Source organism: Neocloeon triangulifer, unplaced genomic scaffold, assembly GCF_031216515.1.
Source record: "Neocloeon triangulifer isolate White Clay Creek 2 clone unplaced genomic scaffold, ASM3121651v1 ptg000022l, whole genome shotgun sequence".
Taxonomy (NCBI): domain Eukaryota; kingdom Metazoa; phylum Arthropoda; class Insecta; order Ephemeroptera; family Baetidae; genus Neocloeon; species Neocloeon triangulifer.
Genome location: NW_026775562.1, coordinates 5,722,228 through 5,738,423, shown reverse-complemented (window position 1 = coordinate 5,738,423; position 16,196 = coordinate 5,722,228). Strand labels below are relative to the sequence as shown.

The 16,196-nt window shown below is 38.0% G+C and overlaps 1 protein-coding gene across 3 annotated transcripts in view; it reads left to right on the top strand.

Annotated features, from left to right (window-relative positions):
- The window catches only part of LOC132204259 (metabotropic glutamate receptor 8-like), a 52,471-nt gene extending 36,583 nt beyond the window's left edge, over window positions 1–15,888 (top strand). The window contains exons 4-15 of one of the 3 annotated variants that reach the window (XM_059632652.1): window positions 1,753–1,932; window positions 7,203–7,372; window positions 8,000–8,154; window positions 8,553–8,789; window positions 8,992–9,138; window positions 9,344–9,467; window positions 9,703–9,802; window positions 9,869–9,997; window positions 10,398–10,773; window positions 11,150–11,454; window positions 11,882–12,049; window positions 13,531–15,888. In XM_059632652.1, the coding sequence (XP_059488635.1) occupies window positions 1,753–1,932; window positions 7,203–7,372; window positions 8,000–8,154; window positions 8,553–8,789; window positions 8,992–9,138; window positions 9,344–9,467; window positions 9,703–9,802; window positions 9,869–9,997; window positions 10,398–10,773; window positions 11,150–11,454; window positions 11,882–12,049; window positions 13,531–13,746 (2,307 nt within the window). In that variant the 3' untranslated portion in view covers window positions 13,747–15,888. Of the gene's footprint in view, window positions 1–1,752; window positions 1,933–7,202; window positions 7,373–7,999; window positions 8,155–8,552; window positions 8,790–8,991; window positions 9,139–9,343; window positions 9,468–9,702; window positions 9,803–9,868; window positions 9,998–10,397; window positions 10,774–11,149; window positions 11,455–11,869; window positions 12,050–13,530 lie in introns of all 3 variants that reach the window. The other 2 variants (XM_059632651.1, XM_059632653.1) reach the window with 2 other exon arrangements.
- Window positions 15,889–16,196: the final 308 nt, after the last annotated feature.

Sequence of the window (16,196 nt, the reverse complement as noted above, 5' to 3'; positions counted from 1 at the left end):
AATTTTTTGAAAATATTCAGGATTGTATTAGAAAAACATAAAACAGTTCTGGTGCGACTTTCTTTACAACAGTCAAATCTAGACATTGTTTGATGTTTGCACATTTTTGTACTAACTGGAGACTAAAGCTCTCCTTTGACATGGCTTTCAGAAAATAAAATAGTAGAAAATTTACGTTTATTTTCAAATAATAAAAAAATTGTTAGAGCCATTTAATATTAGTAGATTTTTAGTTAAACTTTGATCCATTGGAAGAAATTTTTAAACATATGAATCCATAAACCAATCACCAATTTGCTTTTTTTATTTAATCGCATTCTCCATTTGAAATTATGGAAATTATCGCAAAATAATACATTGAAATATAAAATAAAACTGAACATTTAAGTCTTCAATGCTCAAATCTCAAATTATACAATTCCAGCCTTTTCGTACGATGTGCTTTTCTTTTTCTTTTCGGAAGCCACCGTTTTACTTAAATCCCTGTTGCATTTATCATTTCTTCATAGTTTTATTGCTCCCTCATCGCGACGTGTGCCACAAACATTCTTATTTACGGCTCTCGCTTCTCAGCTGCTCCTCGAGCGAAATTCTAATTTGGCCTCGTGTTCGTTCAGCACAGACTAGGGTGTTGACAGTCTTATCATTGTGGCAAAGCCTGCGTGAGAGCTGCTTGCTTTATCCGACGAGAAACTCCAATTTCCTGCTTGAGTTACTTGATTTGGAGTGGAAAAACAGCGCGCGCGCGCATCCGGCGCACACTTGCGGAAAGCGTCAAATTTCCCGAATATCCTCGTCAATCGAATTAAATCTGCTCCCGAATTATATAAATTTATATAAGTTTTCGCGAGCAAACAATTCTCGTGGGCGCCTCGGGTGCTGCTCAGACTTTCGTTTCGCCAGCACTTTTTCCGCCCCACCAGATAAGAAGGGAGGCTTTTTGTACGTACTGTGCGTCGGGGGCTCGTAAATTTGCACGTACGCCTCCGACATGAGAAATCACGCAAATATTTCGCATGTACAAGTCAAATCCTGCGGGAGCCGGAGAAATTTATGTCCCATGAAGTAGAGACAAAAAAATGGAAGTGACTCTTTCTTTCCGCTTGTCATGAATTAAATATGAGAGGAAAATCAAATTATATTCAATGCAATCAATAAAATCCGCTCGGCAATTGATGCGCCAGAAAGATGAAAGACCAATTTCTTTGAAAAATGCCAAAGAAAAAATAAATATTTTTTTACGGTCTGGCCAGATGAACTTTGCCCGTTATTGGTGATTCAGATGTTGAAGATGTACAACCCAAAATTATCATTACAAATGTGCTCTATTTTTACCATTTTGATGGTACATGTGATGGTAGAAAAAAATGTTTCAAATTTGAAAGTGTACAATGTGATTATTCTTCTCGGTCAATGCAAAAAATTTCAAATTGGAAAAAGAGAAGTAAAGGTATGGAGTGTATTTTTTTAATTATCAGCAATTTTTTTCAATAATATATCCAAATTATTAATTGAAATTTATTTCAAGGAATTCATTACTCAACCTTCTTTACAAATTTATTGGAAAAATTGGGATCCAAAAATCGCATGGGTGTGGAAATGAACTTGATGACAAGTGTTACAAATCGTAGGAAGTGTCAATTGCAGAAGGGTGTGTCACTTTTTGGCGCGTGGGGAGGAAATCTAGGGTGTAATCCGCCGTCGGAGCGCTGCTGAGATCTAGATTTGATATGATTGATGACGGTGTTGCAGATCCCGCAGATGAGCTACGCGTCGACCAGCACCGAGCTGTCGGACAAGTCGCGCTTCGAGTATTTCAGCCGGGTGGTGCCGCCCGACAACTTCCAGGCGCAGGCCATGGTCGAGATGGTGCGCGAGCTCGGCTGGAAATACGTCAGCACGGTCGCCGTCGAGGGCGACTACGGCGAAAAGGTAACAATTTTCATTTCTAAGCAAATTTTTTCCTTTAAAAATTTAAATTCAGTGAATCAAGGGTGAATATATTTATGACCCCATCATAAATTTAGCGCTCTTTGACAATGTTGTGACCACATTTTGCGTCACCACTGTTATTTTTGTATTTTTAATTTTTATTTGCCTGCGAGAAATTTATCTTTCTGCGGTTCGGGGCCAGCGAAAGCCACGATATATTTTGAAACCACTACTTTTGCAACCGGGCTTTGATGTGTCGGCATTCGGCGTGTGTATGTGTATTAATTAGCCGTGAGGTCTTGGTCCGAACCGCAGCATTTCAAAATCCTCCTGCTCCTCTCGCTGCTGGTAGGCGCCGAGCAGTTTATTTGCGCTCGCGAAATTAGATGCGAGAGCAGTTCTGTTGACTTTGTTGGCCGCTTTTTAGCCTGATTGCGAACTGCTCACTCTCTCTCCTCTGCAGCAGCCGACCCAACTTTCAAAGTAGATTCATGCCGAGGTTTGCTCGCAAACAATCCCTTCACAAATACTCAATTAATGGGGCCATTAATGGATTCATTTGCAGCAGGAGATTTTCTCACAGAACTTCTTCAGATGTTTCTAAATTATTTCACAAAATTTTTAAAATTTACATCGTAACTTTAAAACTCAGAGTAAAATCAAAATGGAGTCTTTTCTAATTAAATATAGAAAATAAATCAAATATGTGTAAATTAGTATAAATTAACATCTAATATATTTGTGCAAACTAATTAAAAACGTATTTAAAACCGTCAGAAACATTTGATGAAAGATGTTCCTGATTGGTACAATAGCGATTATGCAGAAAAATAATTACGTCTACAATACGCAAAATAGGGTGAACCAGGACTGGGCTGAATTAATTTTGAAAATCAAATAGAGCTAATTGGGGGACTGACAGGACTCAGCGTAAAATAATTTTGAAAATCACAAACTACAGAAGTTTGTTACTCACAAGAAGTCTTGCCATTATAAATATGATAGCATAATATCTTCCCACTAGGTTTTTAATTTCAAACGAAATCAGCCTGAGAGTGGCATTATTTCTCTCCAAACAACCCCTTTTATATCGCTGGTGCAAATTAAATCATTGCAATTCTAAAGAAAAGTGCAAAAGGCTGGTCGTGTCCGCGCCACGGTTCGGGAGGAACCTGGGAGCTTCGGCAGCGCGTCTCCTGCCCAATGCTCGGCGTCTTGAGTCTTGAGTCTTCTTGAGCATTGGGCAGGAGACGCGCGGCCTCCACCCTCAGGTCATCCAGCATGCGGGAGTGACATGCGGGGAGGGAGGGCTGTGGTGACGCTTAGCAACCACCCTAATTTCAACACCACCAAATCCCTTCCTAGCCATTCATACACGCAAAACCTGGTCGCATTTGATGCCCAATTTTTATTTCGATTCTCCTTAATTTGGAGTTAATTATTAAGCAACCTGTTCTGGATTAAAGTTTGACTTTCCAGTTTTTCGCTTCAATAGATTTGAAACTTTCAACCAGAAGTTTGCGTATTCTAATAAAAAAAGAAGTTTAAAATTTCTGCTCAGGACTATTTTTGCGGCCAGTGAATGGCGGTAGACCTTGAAGGGTCTCTGGGTCTCATGCAACTATGAAAGTTAGATTCCATTGTTGAATGTCAAATTTGAAAAAATTCTTGGGGCGTATCTCAAAATTTAAAAAGAACGCCACCGTTGGGAGCAACAAACGGCACACCGGCGGAAAGCTTGTTTCACGAGGATTCCGAAAATGCCCAGGTTTTTGCGATTTGGTGACCCCTGACCTGAGAAAGACGTCGGGAAGCACATGAGGTCGAGTTTAAACACCTCCGAAATGTGCTTTTTTTGTGGCTGCGAATCCAATTGTTGGCATTGTTGCTTTAAAGAAAAAAGGCATTTAAATTTTTGTCTTGGCATCCTTGACGTAAACGCGGGACATGTTCACTTTTTATTTAAATAATAATCACTCAATTTCCATTTAATTAATATATAATACGTCTATTCTATTATAGAGTTCAATGTAGATTTATTGGTGAAAATTCAAAATGTTCGCAAATTTTATATTCAAATAAATTTAAATGCGAAAAATATGTTAAATAAATCAATCCAACCTCCATATTTTGGCAAAAACTAGCTAAAAAGGCCTGTTTTATTAACAATGGATTCGCAGCTATAAAAAAAGCACATTTCGGAGGTGTTTAAACTCGACCTCATGTGCTTCCCGACGTCTTTCTCAGGTCAGGGGTCACCAAATCGCAAAAACCTGGGCATTTTCGGAATCCTCGTGAAACAAGCTTTCCGCCGGTGTGCCGTTTGTTGCTCCCAACGGTGGCGTTCTTTTTAAATTTTGAGATACGCCCCAAGAATTTTTTCAAATTTGACATTCAACAATGGAATCTAACTTTCATAGTTGCATGAGACCCAGAGACCCTTCAAGGTCTACCGCCATTCACTGGCCGCAAAAATAGTCCTGAGCAGAAATTTCAAACTTCTTTTTTCATTAGAATACGCAAACTTCTGGTTGAAAGTTTCAAATCTATTGAAGCGAAAAACTGGAAAGTCAAACTTTAATCCAGAACAGGTTGCTTAATAATTAACTCCAAATTAAGGAGAATCGAAATAAAAATTGGGCATCAAATGCGACCAGGTTTTGCGTGTATGAATGGCTAGGAAGGGATTTGGTGGTGTTGAAATTAGGGTGGTTGCTAAGCGTCACCACAGCCCTCCCTCCCCGCATGTCACTCCCGCATGCTGGATGACCTGAGGGTGGAGGCCGCGCGTCTCCTGCCCAATGCTCAAGAAGACTCAAGACTCAAGACGCCGAGCATTGGGCAGGAGACGCGCTGCCGAAGCTCCCAGGTTCCTCCCGAACCGTGGCGCGGACACGACCAGCCTTTTGCAATTTTCTATAGAATTGCAATGATTTAATTTGCACCAGCGATATGAAAGGGCTTGTTAGGAGAGAAATATAATGCCGCTATCAGGCAGATTTTGTTTGAAATAAAAACCAAATGGCTTAAATTGTGAAACATGAAAGTTAAAAAATAAACTGTTAGTTTAAAATATTTAAGATAAGTCAAGACCATGCTGATATGCAATATTTGTTGGGTGAACCAGGACTGAGCGTAAAGAAATTTTGAAAATCAAATAGAGCTAATTTTGGGACTGATAGGACTACGCTTAATTTAATTTTAAAAATCACGTCTACAGAAATGCAATATTGGGTGAACCAGGACTGAGCGTTAAGTAATTTTGAAAATCAAAAAGAGCTTATTTTGGGACTGATAGGACTACACTTAATTTTATTTTGAAAATCGCGTCTACAGAGGTGTAATATTGGGTGAACCAGGACTGAGGAAAATCAAATAGAGCTAATTATGGGACTGACAGGACTAATCTAAATGTTTGATGTGTGAAAGGAATTAACATTATCATTTTGTAAACCGGAATAATTTTTTTTCATTTCCTAAGCAAATTAAAAATTTATGAAAAAAAATTGAAAAGTTAGTCTTAATTTATGCAAGAGTTTCGTATTTGTTTTTTTTTTACTTCTTTCCAAGCAATCTGCGTCGAAATGTCTGCATGCGTTCCCCTTTACCTGCTCTTCTCATATAATCTCTACCACATTTCAAATCCCGTCATATTATTTCACACATCCTCTTACCCGACGCGTCATCCATCGGGGGGTTTAAGAGGATTTCGCCGCCCCAGCTCGCACAGGTGCTTAAAAAAACGCCAATTGAATTATGCCTTTTGCTGTTCTCTTTTTCAACCTTGCCTTTTTTCATTTTTCACATTAAAAAAAAAAATCACGCCCAGAGTGTTTGTTGCGAAAGCTTGAAAGCGTAGTGCCAGTTTTTTTAACGCAAATGACACCCAACGAGAGCAGAGAGATGAGAGAAAGTTGCTTTTTGCTTGTGAATTATTTCACACTTCATTTGGAGGCAGGCGAATTTTCTGTTTACGACTTTCGGCTGTGGCAGCGAAACTTTTTGTGCCGATTTTCGCGTCACACAAGCCTGAAAAAGGAAGATAAGCCCCTTTTTTCCGCCTTTCAACACAAAAGCGCTAATCCCAGCCCGCCTGCGACGGAACAGTCACTCATTTTGTTATTTTTGGTTTTGCATATTGATTCCCGGCGGCCGACGTCCTCTTCGTTGTAAATTAAAATCTCCGCCCTGTTATTTCTTCTCTGTCGGGGGCGAAAAAAAAATACAACTTGTCAGACAGACAAGAGCGACGGCGAATCTGCATGTTCCGTCAAGTGTTAAAGAGGATTCAAACCAGCATTAATCTTAACGACTTTCATCGATAATAAGTGGGTTCAATCAGTAAAAAGTCAATTCAAGAAAAAATGGAATTATTGTTGAGAAAAAGTTTTTGGTTGCAAGTCCAGGATTTTCATATTCAAAACCTACAAATTACTGAAGATCCGAATTACAGACTTTACTTGAAAAATTTCAAAATTAAAAGATTCAAAGCAATTGCTAAATTCAATTTAATTGACCCCAATAGCGGTATTGAAATTCTGGATTTTTGAAACGATCTTTAGAAAATTAAATGAAAAATTTTAAAAATCGCATCACAAAATTGAACTGTGAACTCTCTATTTTCAAAATTAAATAAAATAGTCAAAATTCGTTCTTATTTCTTGTCTGGCCCAGAAGCTAAAAAGAAAAAAACCTTAAATAATCTTTTGGAGTGATGGGCAAAAAAATTTAAATTTTAATCAATGAAATATCTGGTTTTTTAGTAAATAAATTGAAAAAAATCTATGTATAAGAATTGGAAGTATTAAAATAATTTTGTTTTATAAAACAGATTTCCTAGCGTAAATTTTATTATATTGAACTTCTTTTTGACTATAAATATTGTTTAAGAATTTCCGGGTGAAATTTTTCTGTTCTTTATGCCTTGTATTTACAAAACTATTTGTCAATGGTGTTGAAATAAGAGTACTTGAACTCCAATAAACTCCTTTACAAGGAGAAGAGCCGTCAGCTGGCTACTTAAATTGGGCAAATCCGTAGGTATTATATATTCAAAGAAGGGAAAATTTGTGTGCTCAACATAAGGGCGTATATATTCATTCGAGTTTTGTGTGTGCCGAGAGAGAGAGAGAGAGAGAGAGCGTCTGATCGAGAGATTGTGTTTGCTCGCTCGCCCCTTGATCTGCGTCGGACGTTTCTCGAGTAGGACCGAATAAAAAAAATCTAAAGGGAATATGCATCTATAAAATCTGGGAACGCGTCGGTTGCAGGGAATCGCGTCTTTCATCGAGCTGGCCACCTCTTCGGGGATTTGCATCGCCGTTTCCGAGAAGATTTTGCGCAACGCTCAGACCGAGGACTTCGACAAGATCGTCGAACGACTGGTGCAGAAGGCCAACGCCCGCGGCGTCATCATGTTCGTCGACGAGGACAACACCAGGTGCGGCCCAATGAAAATTTTCAAAAAATCCTATTCTTGCGAAGGAAAAGAGAAAAAATTGAATGAAATTAAAAGATTAATTTTTTTTCTCTTTGTATCTTCTGGGCATTACAAATTTGAAACTTTTTATAAATCAAAATTTCATTTTACTAATTTTTATTTATTCTGGAATTTCAAATGCAAATATATCAAAATTGTATTTTCTTCTTCTTTTTAATTGGGGTTTTTCTGTGGTTCTCTAAAATTTTATAACAATTAGTAAAAGCTAGAGGAAATTTAAATTCTAGCAATTTCAATAATTCGCAGAAAAAGCTATAAAAAAATGGCGGATAACCCAACATTTTACAAGAAGTACCAAAGTGTTTCTTTTAAAAATTTAAAGTCAATAAAAAAATTATTAGAACGCATTTTCGACTGAAATTATATTTCAACCTGCAATTTCCACTCATCCTCCATGCACGAAATCAATATTTATTTATCTCTCATTGCAAAGTTTTTATTAGGCCATTTGGCCACGCTCCAAATACAATGAACGCTAGTCTAGTGAAAATAATGAACAGTGAGAGAGCGGAAGTCGTTCACTCTACTGTTTTACTATTTCGGGTATATCTTCTTTTTTAATTGCAGAAAGCTCTTACAAGCGACGGTGCGGGCCAACCGAACCGGGCACTTTTTATGGTTTGGCAGCGACTCTTGGGGCGCCAAAGTACACCCTGTCAAGGAGCAGGAATGGGCAGCCGAGGGGGCCATCACCATTCTGCCCAGGCGGACCGCCATCAAAGGTAAAAAAAATTCAATCAAATTCAACCAAAATTTGAAGTTTTTTGTATAATTTACAACAGTTATCGAAATATTTAATAATAAATAAATGGAAAAATTTTCTTCACGTCTGAATAAAAGTTAAATCAAAATAATATTTTTCTAATTGACGTGTCAGATAATCAAAGAGTCAATATTAAGTTGCATTGTTTAAATAATGATATTAATTTTATTAAAAACTGAATAAATACGTTTGAAAGGTTTTATTTGTGCTCTTTATCTTCTGTGTTTAAACTGCGGCAACCTCTTAAGGAAACACAGCAGATGTCTTTATTCTTTGCCCTCTTTTTGTCATCTAAACTCTCTCATCTCAATTGATTTGGCCTCTACTGAAAAAGAGACTTTGCCGCGTCATTTGCAGAGTTTGATGAGTACTACAAAAGTTTGCGGCCCCGGCTGGACAAAGAGAGTTGCCGGCTTAACTCGACGACGGTGATGCCGCAAGGCAACAAACTGGTCAATTGCCGCAACATCTGGTTCCGCGAGTTTTGGAGCCAACACCACAAGTGCGCGTTTGACGACTCGTCGGCCCTGCCCAAGTGCACCGGCAACGAGACCATCAACGACTACGAACAAGAGGGATTAGTGCCTTACGTCGGTCAGTATCAAATTTGTTCCCATTCATCATTTAATTAAATTAATCTTCTGTATATTAATGGAAATAGTGTTATTTCTATTAAAAATTTTCATTTTAATTTTTTATTGTTGTAGATTAAAATAAAACTTTTTTGGTTATTTTCATATGGCCTTTTTTGAGTATTTAGAAAAAAAATTAAATGGGTGAATTTTTTTAATTTCAGTTGACGCTGTTTATGCCATGGCGCAAGCCATTCACAACATGATCACTGACGTTTGCGGCGCCGACCCGTTTATTCTGTGTAACAAATTGAGGCCTGCCCCAGCAGGAGCTGACCTCCTCGAGTACATTAGGAATCTCACATTTACAGGTTAGTCTAAATTATTAAAGGAATTCTAAAACAAAATAATCAAACTTCATATTATAAGCCAAAGCTATCAAATTAGTCTATATTATTTTTAACTCGATCAAAATAAAGCTCCATAATATTTTAAAATTGATAATTAAAGAAAAGATATTATTTGTTCGATTTAATTCAATTGCAATAATAAAAAACATTTTGCACTTGAAAAAAGGTCGGCAAGGCACTGAAATCAAATTCAACAAAGACGGCGACGCATTTGGCAGCTACAACATTTATCAATACCAGAAGAAGGACGATAAATACGACTACGTGAAGATTGGAACTTGGGAGGCGAGGCAAGTTGATAGTGTGTCACGCTGGTGTCATTTCTCTCTCACACCCCTTCTAGCCTGGCGGCGATGCTCGTAAAATATTTCCCAGACAACCTTCGCGCGGCGTGACTGACGCCGAATTACATTTTCCTCGGCACCTCCATTCCATTCCTCCCTCTTATTTGACGCAAATTTGATTTCCGAAAACAATTTTTTACTCTTCGCACAAAGAATAATCTCACAAATTTCACATTTAAAGATTGAACTTGGACATGCGCATGACCAAGTGGAAAAACGGGACGGTGCCCAAGTCGATCTGCAGCGAAAACTGCGCCCAAGGCCACATTCGCAATTTCCAAGTAACGACCGAAGACTCTCGGATCTGATTCGATAATAAAATTTGCACACATTCTCTCTCGTTACAGGACCAGTGCTGCTGGAGCTGCGTCGCGTGTCGAGAGGACGCCTACGCGTTCAACGACACATGCAAGGCCTGCGAGCCAGGTCACGCACCCAGCGCCGACAAGGCCTACTGCGTCAAACTGCCTGCTCAGGTCAGTTCAAAATTATTTAAAAAAAATTTAAATATGAAATTTTGACTAACAAAACTGTTCAGTTAGACAGAAAGTGTGTTTTAAACGGTGGAAAACTAACGATTTTTTTAAATTTCTGGGAAATAACTTCTACAATGAATTTCTGCGTTTTGAACAAATTATTTCTGGCTGAACATTTTTATTTGGTTGCTGGTCGATGTGAACTTCCACTTGATCTAAAATTTCCTGAAAACAGCCAAAACTGCAGGTTTTAAAGTCTGACCAACTTCAACTTAAAAATTTAAAAAAAAATTAATTAAGTACTTATAGAAAAAGGTCCATTTATAAAATAAGCTTCTGAATTGTCAAATTTAAAAAATGAATAAAAAGCAATTCGATTGAAACTGTGCGATTTGAACAGGTGATCGAGTGGGACAGCCCGTGGGCGTTGGTGCCGTTGGCGTTCGCCGTCATCGGCATCCTGAGCACCATTTTCGTGTTGCTGGTGTTCATCCGGTACAACAAGACGCCGATCATCATGGCGTCCGGCCGCGAGTTGTGCTACGTCCTGCTGATCGGCATCTTCGCGTGCTACCTGATGACGTTCGCCATCCTCGCCAGGCCCACGCAGCTCTCGTGCACCATCCTCAGGGTGGGGCTCGGCGTGTGCCTGACCGTGTGCTACAGCGCCATCATCACCAAGACCAACCGCATCTCGCGCATCTTCAACCGCGGCATCCGCAGCATCCAGCGGCCGTCGTGCACCTCGCCCAGCTCGCAGGTCATCATCTGCTTAGGTCAGTGCTTAATTCTGTTAATAAATTTCAATTTCAATAATTAAATATTCAGACAATTGTTTAAAATGTGAAAAATTATTGTGTGTCACAGCATTTGAAAAGGTTAACAATCGAAGATCTCACTGAGACCTTTTGTCCTTGCAATTGAGCATTAAATATTTGTAGATGAGGAAAGGAGTCCATATTTTTGTCTACTTTTGTAAATTTAAACACATTTTTGTTGTTTAAATTAATTTCACATGAGATGTATTTTAACATTTTTTTATTACATTTTTTTATTGTTCATTTAAAGCTGTTTTCGTTACCATTTGTCAAATTTTTTTCAGGTCAGTGATTTTCATAATGATATATTTTAAATTGTGCGTTCTTGGGTTAGGCATCGTTTCAGTGCAGCTTTTGGGCGCCATTGGCTGGCTGATCTACGAGAAGCCGGACGTCAAGGAGGTCTACCCGTACCCGCTGACCGCGGTGCTGACCTGCGGCGTGTCGACCTTCTCGCTGATGATGTCACTCGTGTACAACATGTTCCTCATTCTGCTGTGCACGTTGTATGCCTTCAAGACGAGGAAGATTCCTGAAAACTTCAACGAGGCCAAGTACATCGGCTTCACCATGTACAGCACCTGCATCGTTTGGCTCGCTTTTGTGCCCATCTACTTTGGCACCAACAACGACTACAAGGTAATTAGATACTTTTCCAATTCTCTTTTGTTTTACTTTCATTCTTCATTTGAATTATCCTACCCAGAGACTGGCAAACAATTCAATGAAGATGAAATTTAACTAACCGTATTTTTATTTTAAAAAATTACCTTGGACTATATTTAGATATTTTTAAATTTAAATTCAAACTACTGAAATTAGTTTTTGTGCTAACATTTTTTTCTATGAGAAAATTAACTGGGATTAAAATGTTCTTGTTTGAAATTTCATCTCATTTTTTATAACTTAATTAAAAAAAAGCAAATTTAAATTATTTCATGGCAGCAAAAGCGTGAAAAATTTTCTTCTCAATCATCTTAAACTTTAAAAAAATCTTTTTCTGTTTTATTTCAATAATTTACTTGAGAAGCTGCCAAATTTTTTTGAAATGAAGGTTCTCCAACAGGTGCAGATAGCGAGCACGTGCATGTGCGTCAACATTAGTGCGACGGTGGCATTAGGCTGTTTGTTCGCGCCCAAGGTGTACATCGTCTTGTTCCAACCCAAGAAGAACGTCCGCCAGGGCAACACCCAGGTCAGGTCGACGCGCTTCTCCGCCAGCCAGGAGGACCCGGTGAGTGCTCAAATTTTTCTCCGTAGCAAAAATATTAGTCCCGCGGGCTGCGATCGAATCATGGCAGCTCCGCTTTAAAAATTCATTAGAGAGCGCGAAAGGAAATTGGCAATACAAAACCAAATTGCTCTCCGCCGGCAGTCAAATAATTAAATCGTGATGCCCCGACCTGCGCAAATTGACCTTTAATATCATGTTTTTTTACGCCTGGAGTCATTTTCCAACGGCAGAGAGGTACTTGCAACTAACCAAAGACGGAAAACGAGTTTTTCTGCATGCGGAAAAATGCTTGCTGAAATTTTATGTACACTTCGAAAACTTTTTTTCTACGGGAAATAAAGCAATATCCGGTAAATTGCTAAAACCGGGAATTGGTATTTTTATTGAATTCAGTTTTTAAATGCAAGAGATGTAGTTATTACAAGAATAAATTTGATGCTAAAGCTTATTGATAAAATCAAATAAAATCAATCACCATTTTATTTTTTGCTTAGTTCAAAGCCAAAATATTAAGAATGCCTTGAAAAATGTGCAATGAAATTTATTCCCCATTAGATAATTTTTTGTAAATTCGTTGAGGAACAAATAAATCATCTGTTAATTGATGAAGATGAAAAAGTGACAATTGGTTTAAATATCAATTTTAGTTGAAGAGAAGAAGACAATTGTCGTATTAAGATACGGGAGGTTTTGATAAATGTATAAGGCATAAATGTATCACACATAATGACCAGGTCAAAAAAGTCATTGACCCCGGTGACATGTGACCTTTTTTGACCTGGTCATTATGTGTGATACATAAACGGAAAGAACAAGTCAAGGGGAACAATTTTTGTCGTTACACATTGTGTCTTATCTCTAACAGGAGAAAAGTTATGGCCGTTTAAAGTTGTTTTTGCATTAAAAAGGCTCGGAAAACCACGTTTTTAACTCTTTAACCCTGAATATCTCGAAAACGAAAAAAATAAGTCCTGCCATTTTTTAATATGTTGTTGGTAACTTAATTAGGCAACTTTTGGCTATTTTGAAAACAAAATATTTTACTTCCGTCGTAGTTTGATATTGACTTAAAGTCCCGAGGTCAGAAAAAGTGACCTTGAACTTTGACCAATGACCTTGCTAACCACGGCAGAGTTGTAGGACGTCTAATTTCCTACAAGTTTGACAATAGAAACATTTGCGCTATCTCAAACAGGAACTGAGATATTTTCGATTTTTGAAAATTCATTTCTTCAAAATCGCCAACTTTGAGCCCCTGTAAAATAGGCAATTTTGAGAATTTTTCAAAATCCTTCTAAACTATTTGTCTGGACCATGAAACGAAATGATGGGCCAAATTTCAGTCAATTTGGTTGACCCTTGCCAAGAGTATGTCAAATTAAAATAAATAATGCCATAATTATTCCTAAAATTTAAATTTTGTGCTAATTATTTATGCTAGTGAATTTGAACATGTTGTCCCTCCTCTGGACTGTCCCCAGGGCACAGGCGTCGCGGGAATCTCTAAGCAGCGGCCCGGCTCCAGCAGCACATATGTGATGCGCTTTTCGGGCCGAGCGGGCGCCGGTTGCATGGGCATGCAGAGCAGCCAGTCGGCGCAGTCGATGACCTCGGGCTCCGTCAGCCCCAACAAGCACGTCAACGGCGAGCCTTCGACCCTGGCGTCGCCCAGCGTCGAGGAGAGCAGCCTCAGCTAAGTTTGAAAATCGAATTCGCCGATCAGGTCAACCAGGGTTTTTGTTTAATTTATAATTTTTCGTTTCACTCGCGCGGGGGATTGAACAAAACAAAAAATTCAAAAAGCGCTTCCACTAGAAAAACGAGAGTTTTGCTGAGAGTCGGATGGCGGCGCCACTGTCGCGTCTCCACGCAATCTTCTGCAAACCTTTTGACCTTTTCCCGAAAAGGTTGGAGGCTGCGTGGAGAGCAACCCTGAGCCCATAGGTGGCACCGACGCCGTCCGTCTCGCCGGAACCCTCGTTCAAAAAAGGAAGCTCAAATACGCTTGTGATGATCCGAACGAGATAGGATATCATTCAAATGTCAATTAAAAACACACACCGCCAATTAGCTCGCGGCTCTCAACGTCAAAGGCTTTTAATCTGATTTTGATTGACAGACTTTTTCCATGATGATGCGAGTAGAGAGAACAGCGGATGAGAATTATTATTCATTAATTTATGCGTTCGAAAAGTATAACTACAGATTTTGTAAAAAGCTCAGGAAAGTCTTTAAGAATTTGACGAATCGATGATAATCATTTATTGTGAGAAAAGTGAATATTGAAATTTTCACAATCAATTGAACAAACTAAACTTATTATTTTTATTAAATATTATTAAATTTGGAGACTTGCGGTGATTTGATATTTACGATGAGATTAAATATTCAAGACCCGAACCAGTAAAATCTTAAATTGTGATTCTGAAATTAGACAAAATTTAATAGTCCAGGTCAAAATAACGATCGGAGAATTTTCACCTCTGAGCTTTAAACCATTTGAACCATGTTAGGGATGCTGTTTTTAGAAATTTAGTAATTTATCAATCAGGACTGAATTAAGGTTCAAAATTGGCGGGAAAATCAGGTGCTCTTAAGGTGCGAGTCGTAGAATTTTGTCCGCTTTCAGAATAAAGGAAAGAAAATTCCCGCTTCGGGTCTTTACTCAAAATTTTCAGATTCTCCAAAAGCTTTGAATTAAAAGGGGCTGGGAGTGAATTTCGAAACGATAAATTGCCAAACCATAACTGAAACTCAATCAGCCCCTTTTGTGAATGCCAATTATCAATTTCCATTTTAAAATATAATTGAATCTGTGTTTCGCTCTGTGTGGGGTTGCGGTTATTTGAATTCGCTTTTGCCAATCTGAGCTTTTGTATTGCGTCGGCGGTCGGTCGGCGCGTGCACTGAATTGAAAACTAATCAAAACAGGCAGGTGCCAAATTACTTCATACACGACGATCGATGGATAATATTTATTTTTGCGAGGTGAAAAGCTGCTGTAAATATACACCGGTACGGATGGATGGGATTATATCAATCGTTAAAAAAATCACGGAAAATAAAAGAATCAACGGAGGCCCTCGAAAACCCTTTCCTTGATAATCAATTATTAATTAAAGAGGAGACTACTTTGTGTGTAGTTGTTCTGCTGAAAGTGAGCAATAAGGTGTAAAATTAAAATTTAGAGAGCAAAAAACGTTTCAATCAAAACCTTCGTACGTCTTTTTCCCTTTTCTCCAACCGTCTGTGTGTGTATATCAAAAAGAGTAATTATATCGATGTTTAAAGTAAAACGAGACAAAGTTTAAAATTCAATCGAAATCTAACCGTCTGTTGAAGCAATATATAAGTAGGATGTTAAAAATACTACTGTGGGTCGTTTTAGAAAAAAAAAATCGGAGTGTAATTTAAATCGCTGTGAATAATAATCAACTTTCTCTTCGTGTAATAAGAAGCTCAACTTTTTTTAAATAGCGGCTGCTGACTTTTGCCAAAGTGCTCCGAATTTATTCAGCTCTTCTTTCTGTAAATTTTTAGCCATTTTCTGAATATATTGTCAAGCGGAGAAGCAGAGGCGAAGTCCAGTACTTCTATATACAGTCGGAGGAGGTTTGCTCAAAAATTTTCGGGGTTCGTCACAACGTTTCTAGTCCATTTGTGTAGCACATGCTGTCCCTCGAAAACATTCGAAAGGTAGCCAAAGAATTGAAAGAAAGAATTTCTCTTCCTATTGTTGTTGTCGATTATGTTGAAGAAAAATGTTCACTCTTTGAAAAGTGTGCAGGAAATTATGTACTGCTCGTCAATGTTATAAAAAAATGAAGTTTATTCATTAAAAAAATATAATATATATAAAAAAAAATTGAAAATATTTTATTTCACACGCCAAAAATTGATAAAATGATGCAGCTAAAAACTATCAATTTAAGTATCCAACTTAAAGAATTTATTCATTGAAATCGCCCAAAAAATTTTAACATCACATTTTGTGCAAAGATAAATCTTTTTTTTTTTGCTGCAATGAACAATGTATTTGTTAATTAAGAAACTTTTGATCTTAAATTAACAGTTTCAAATGAAATAAAAATAAAACACGGTGAATTATTTTCAACTCCTCGTATTTAAATTTCTTTCAAATTCACTT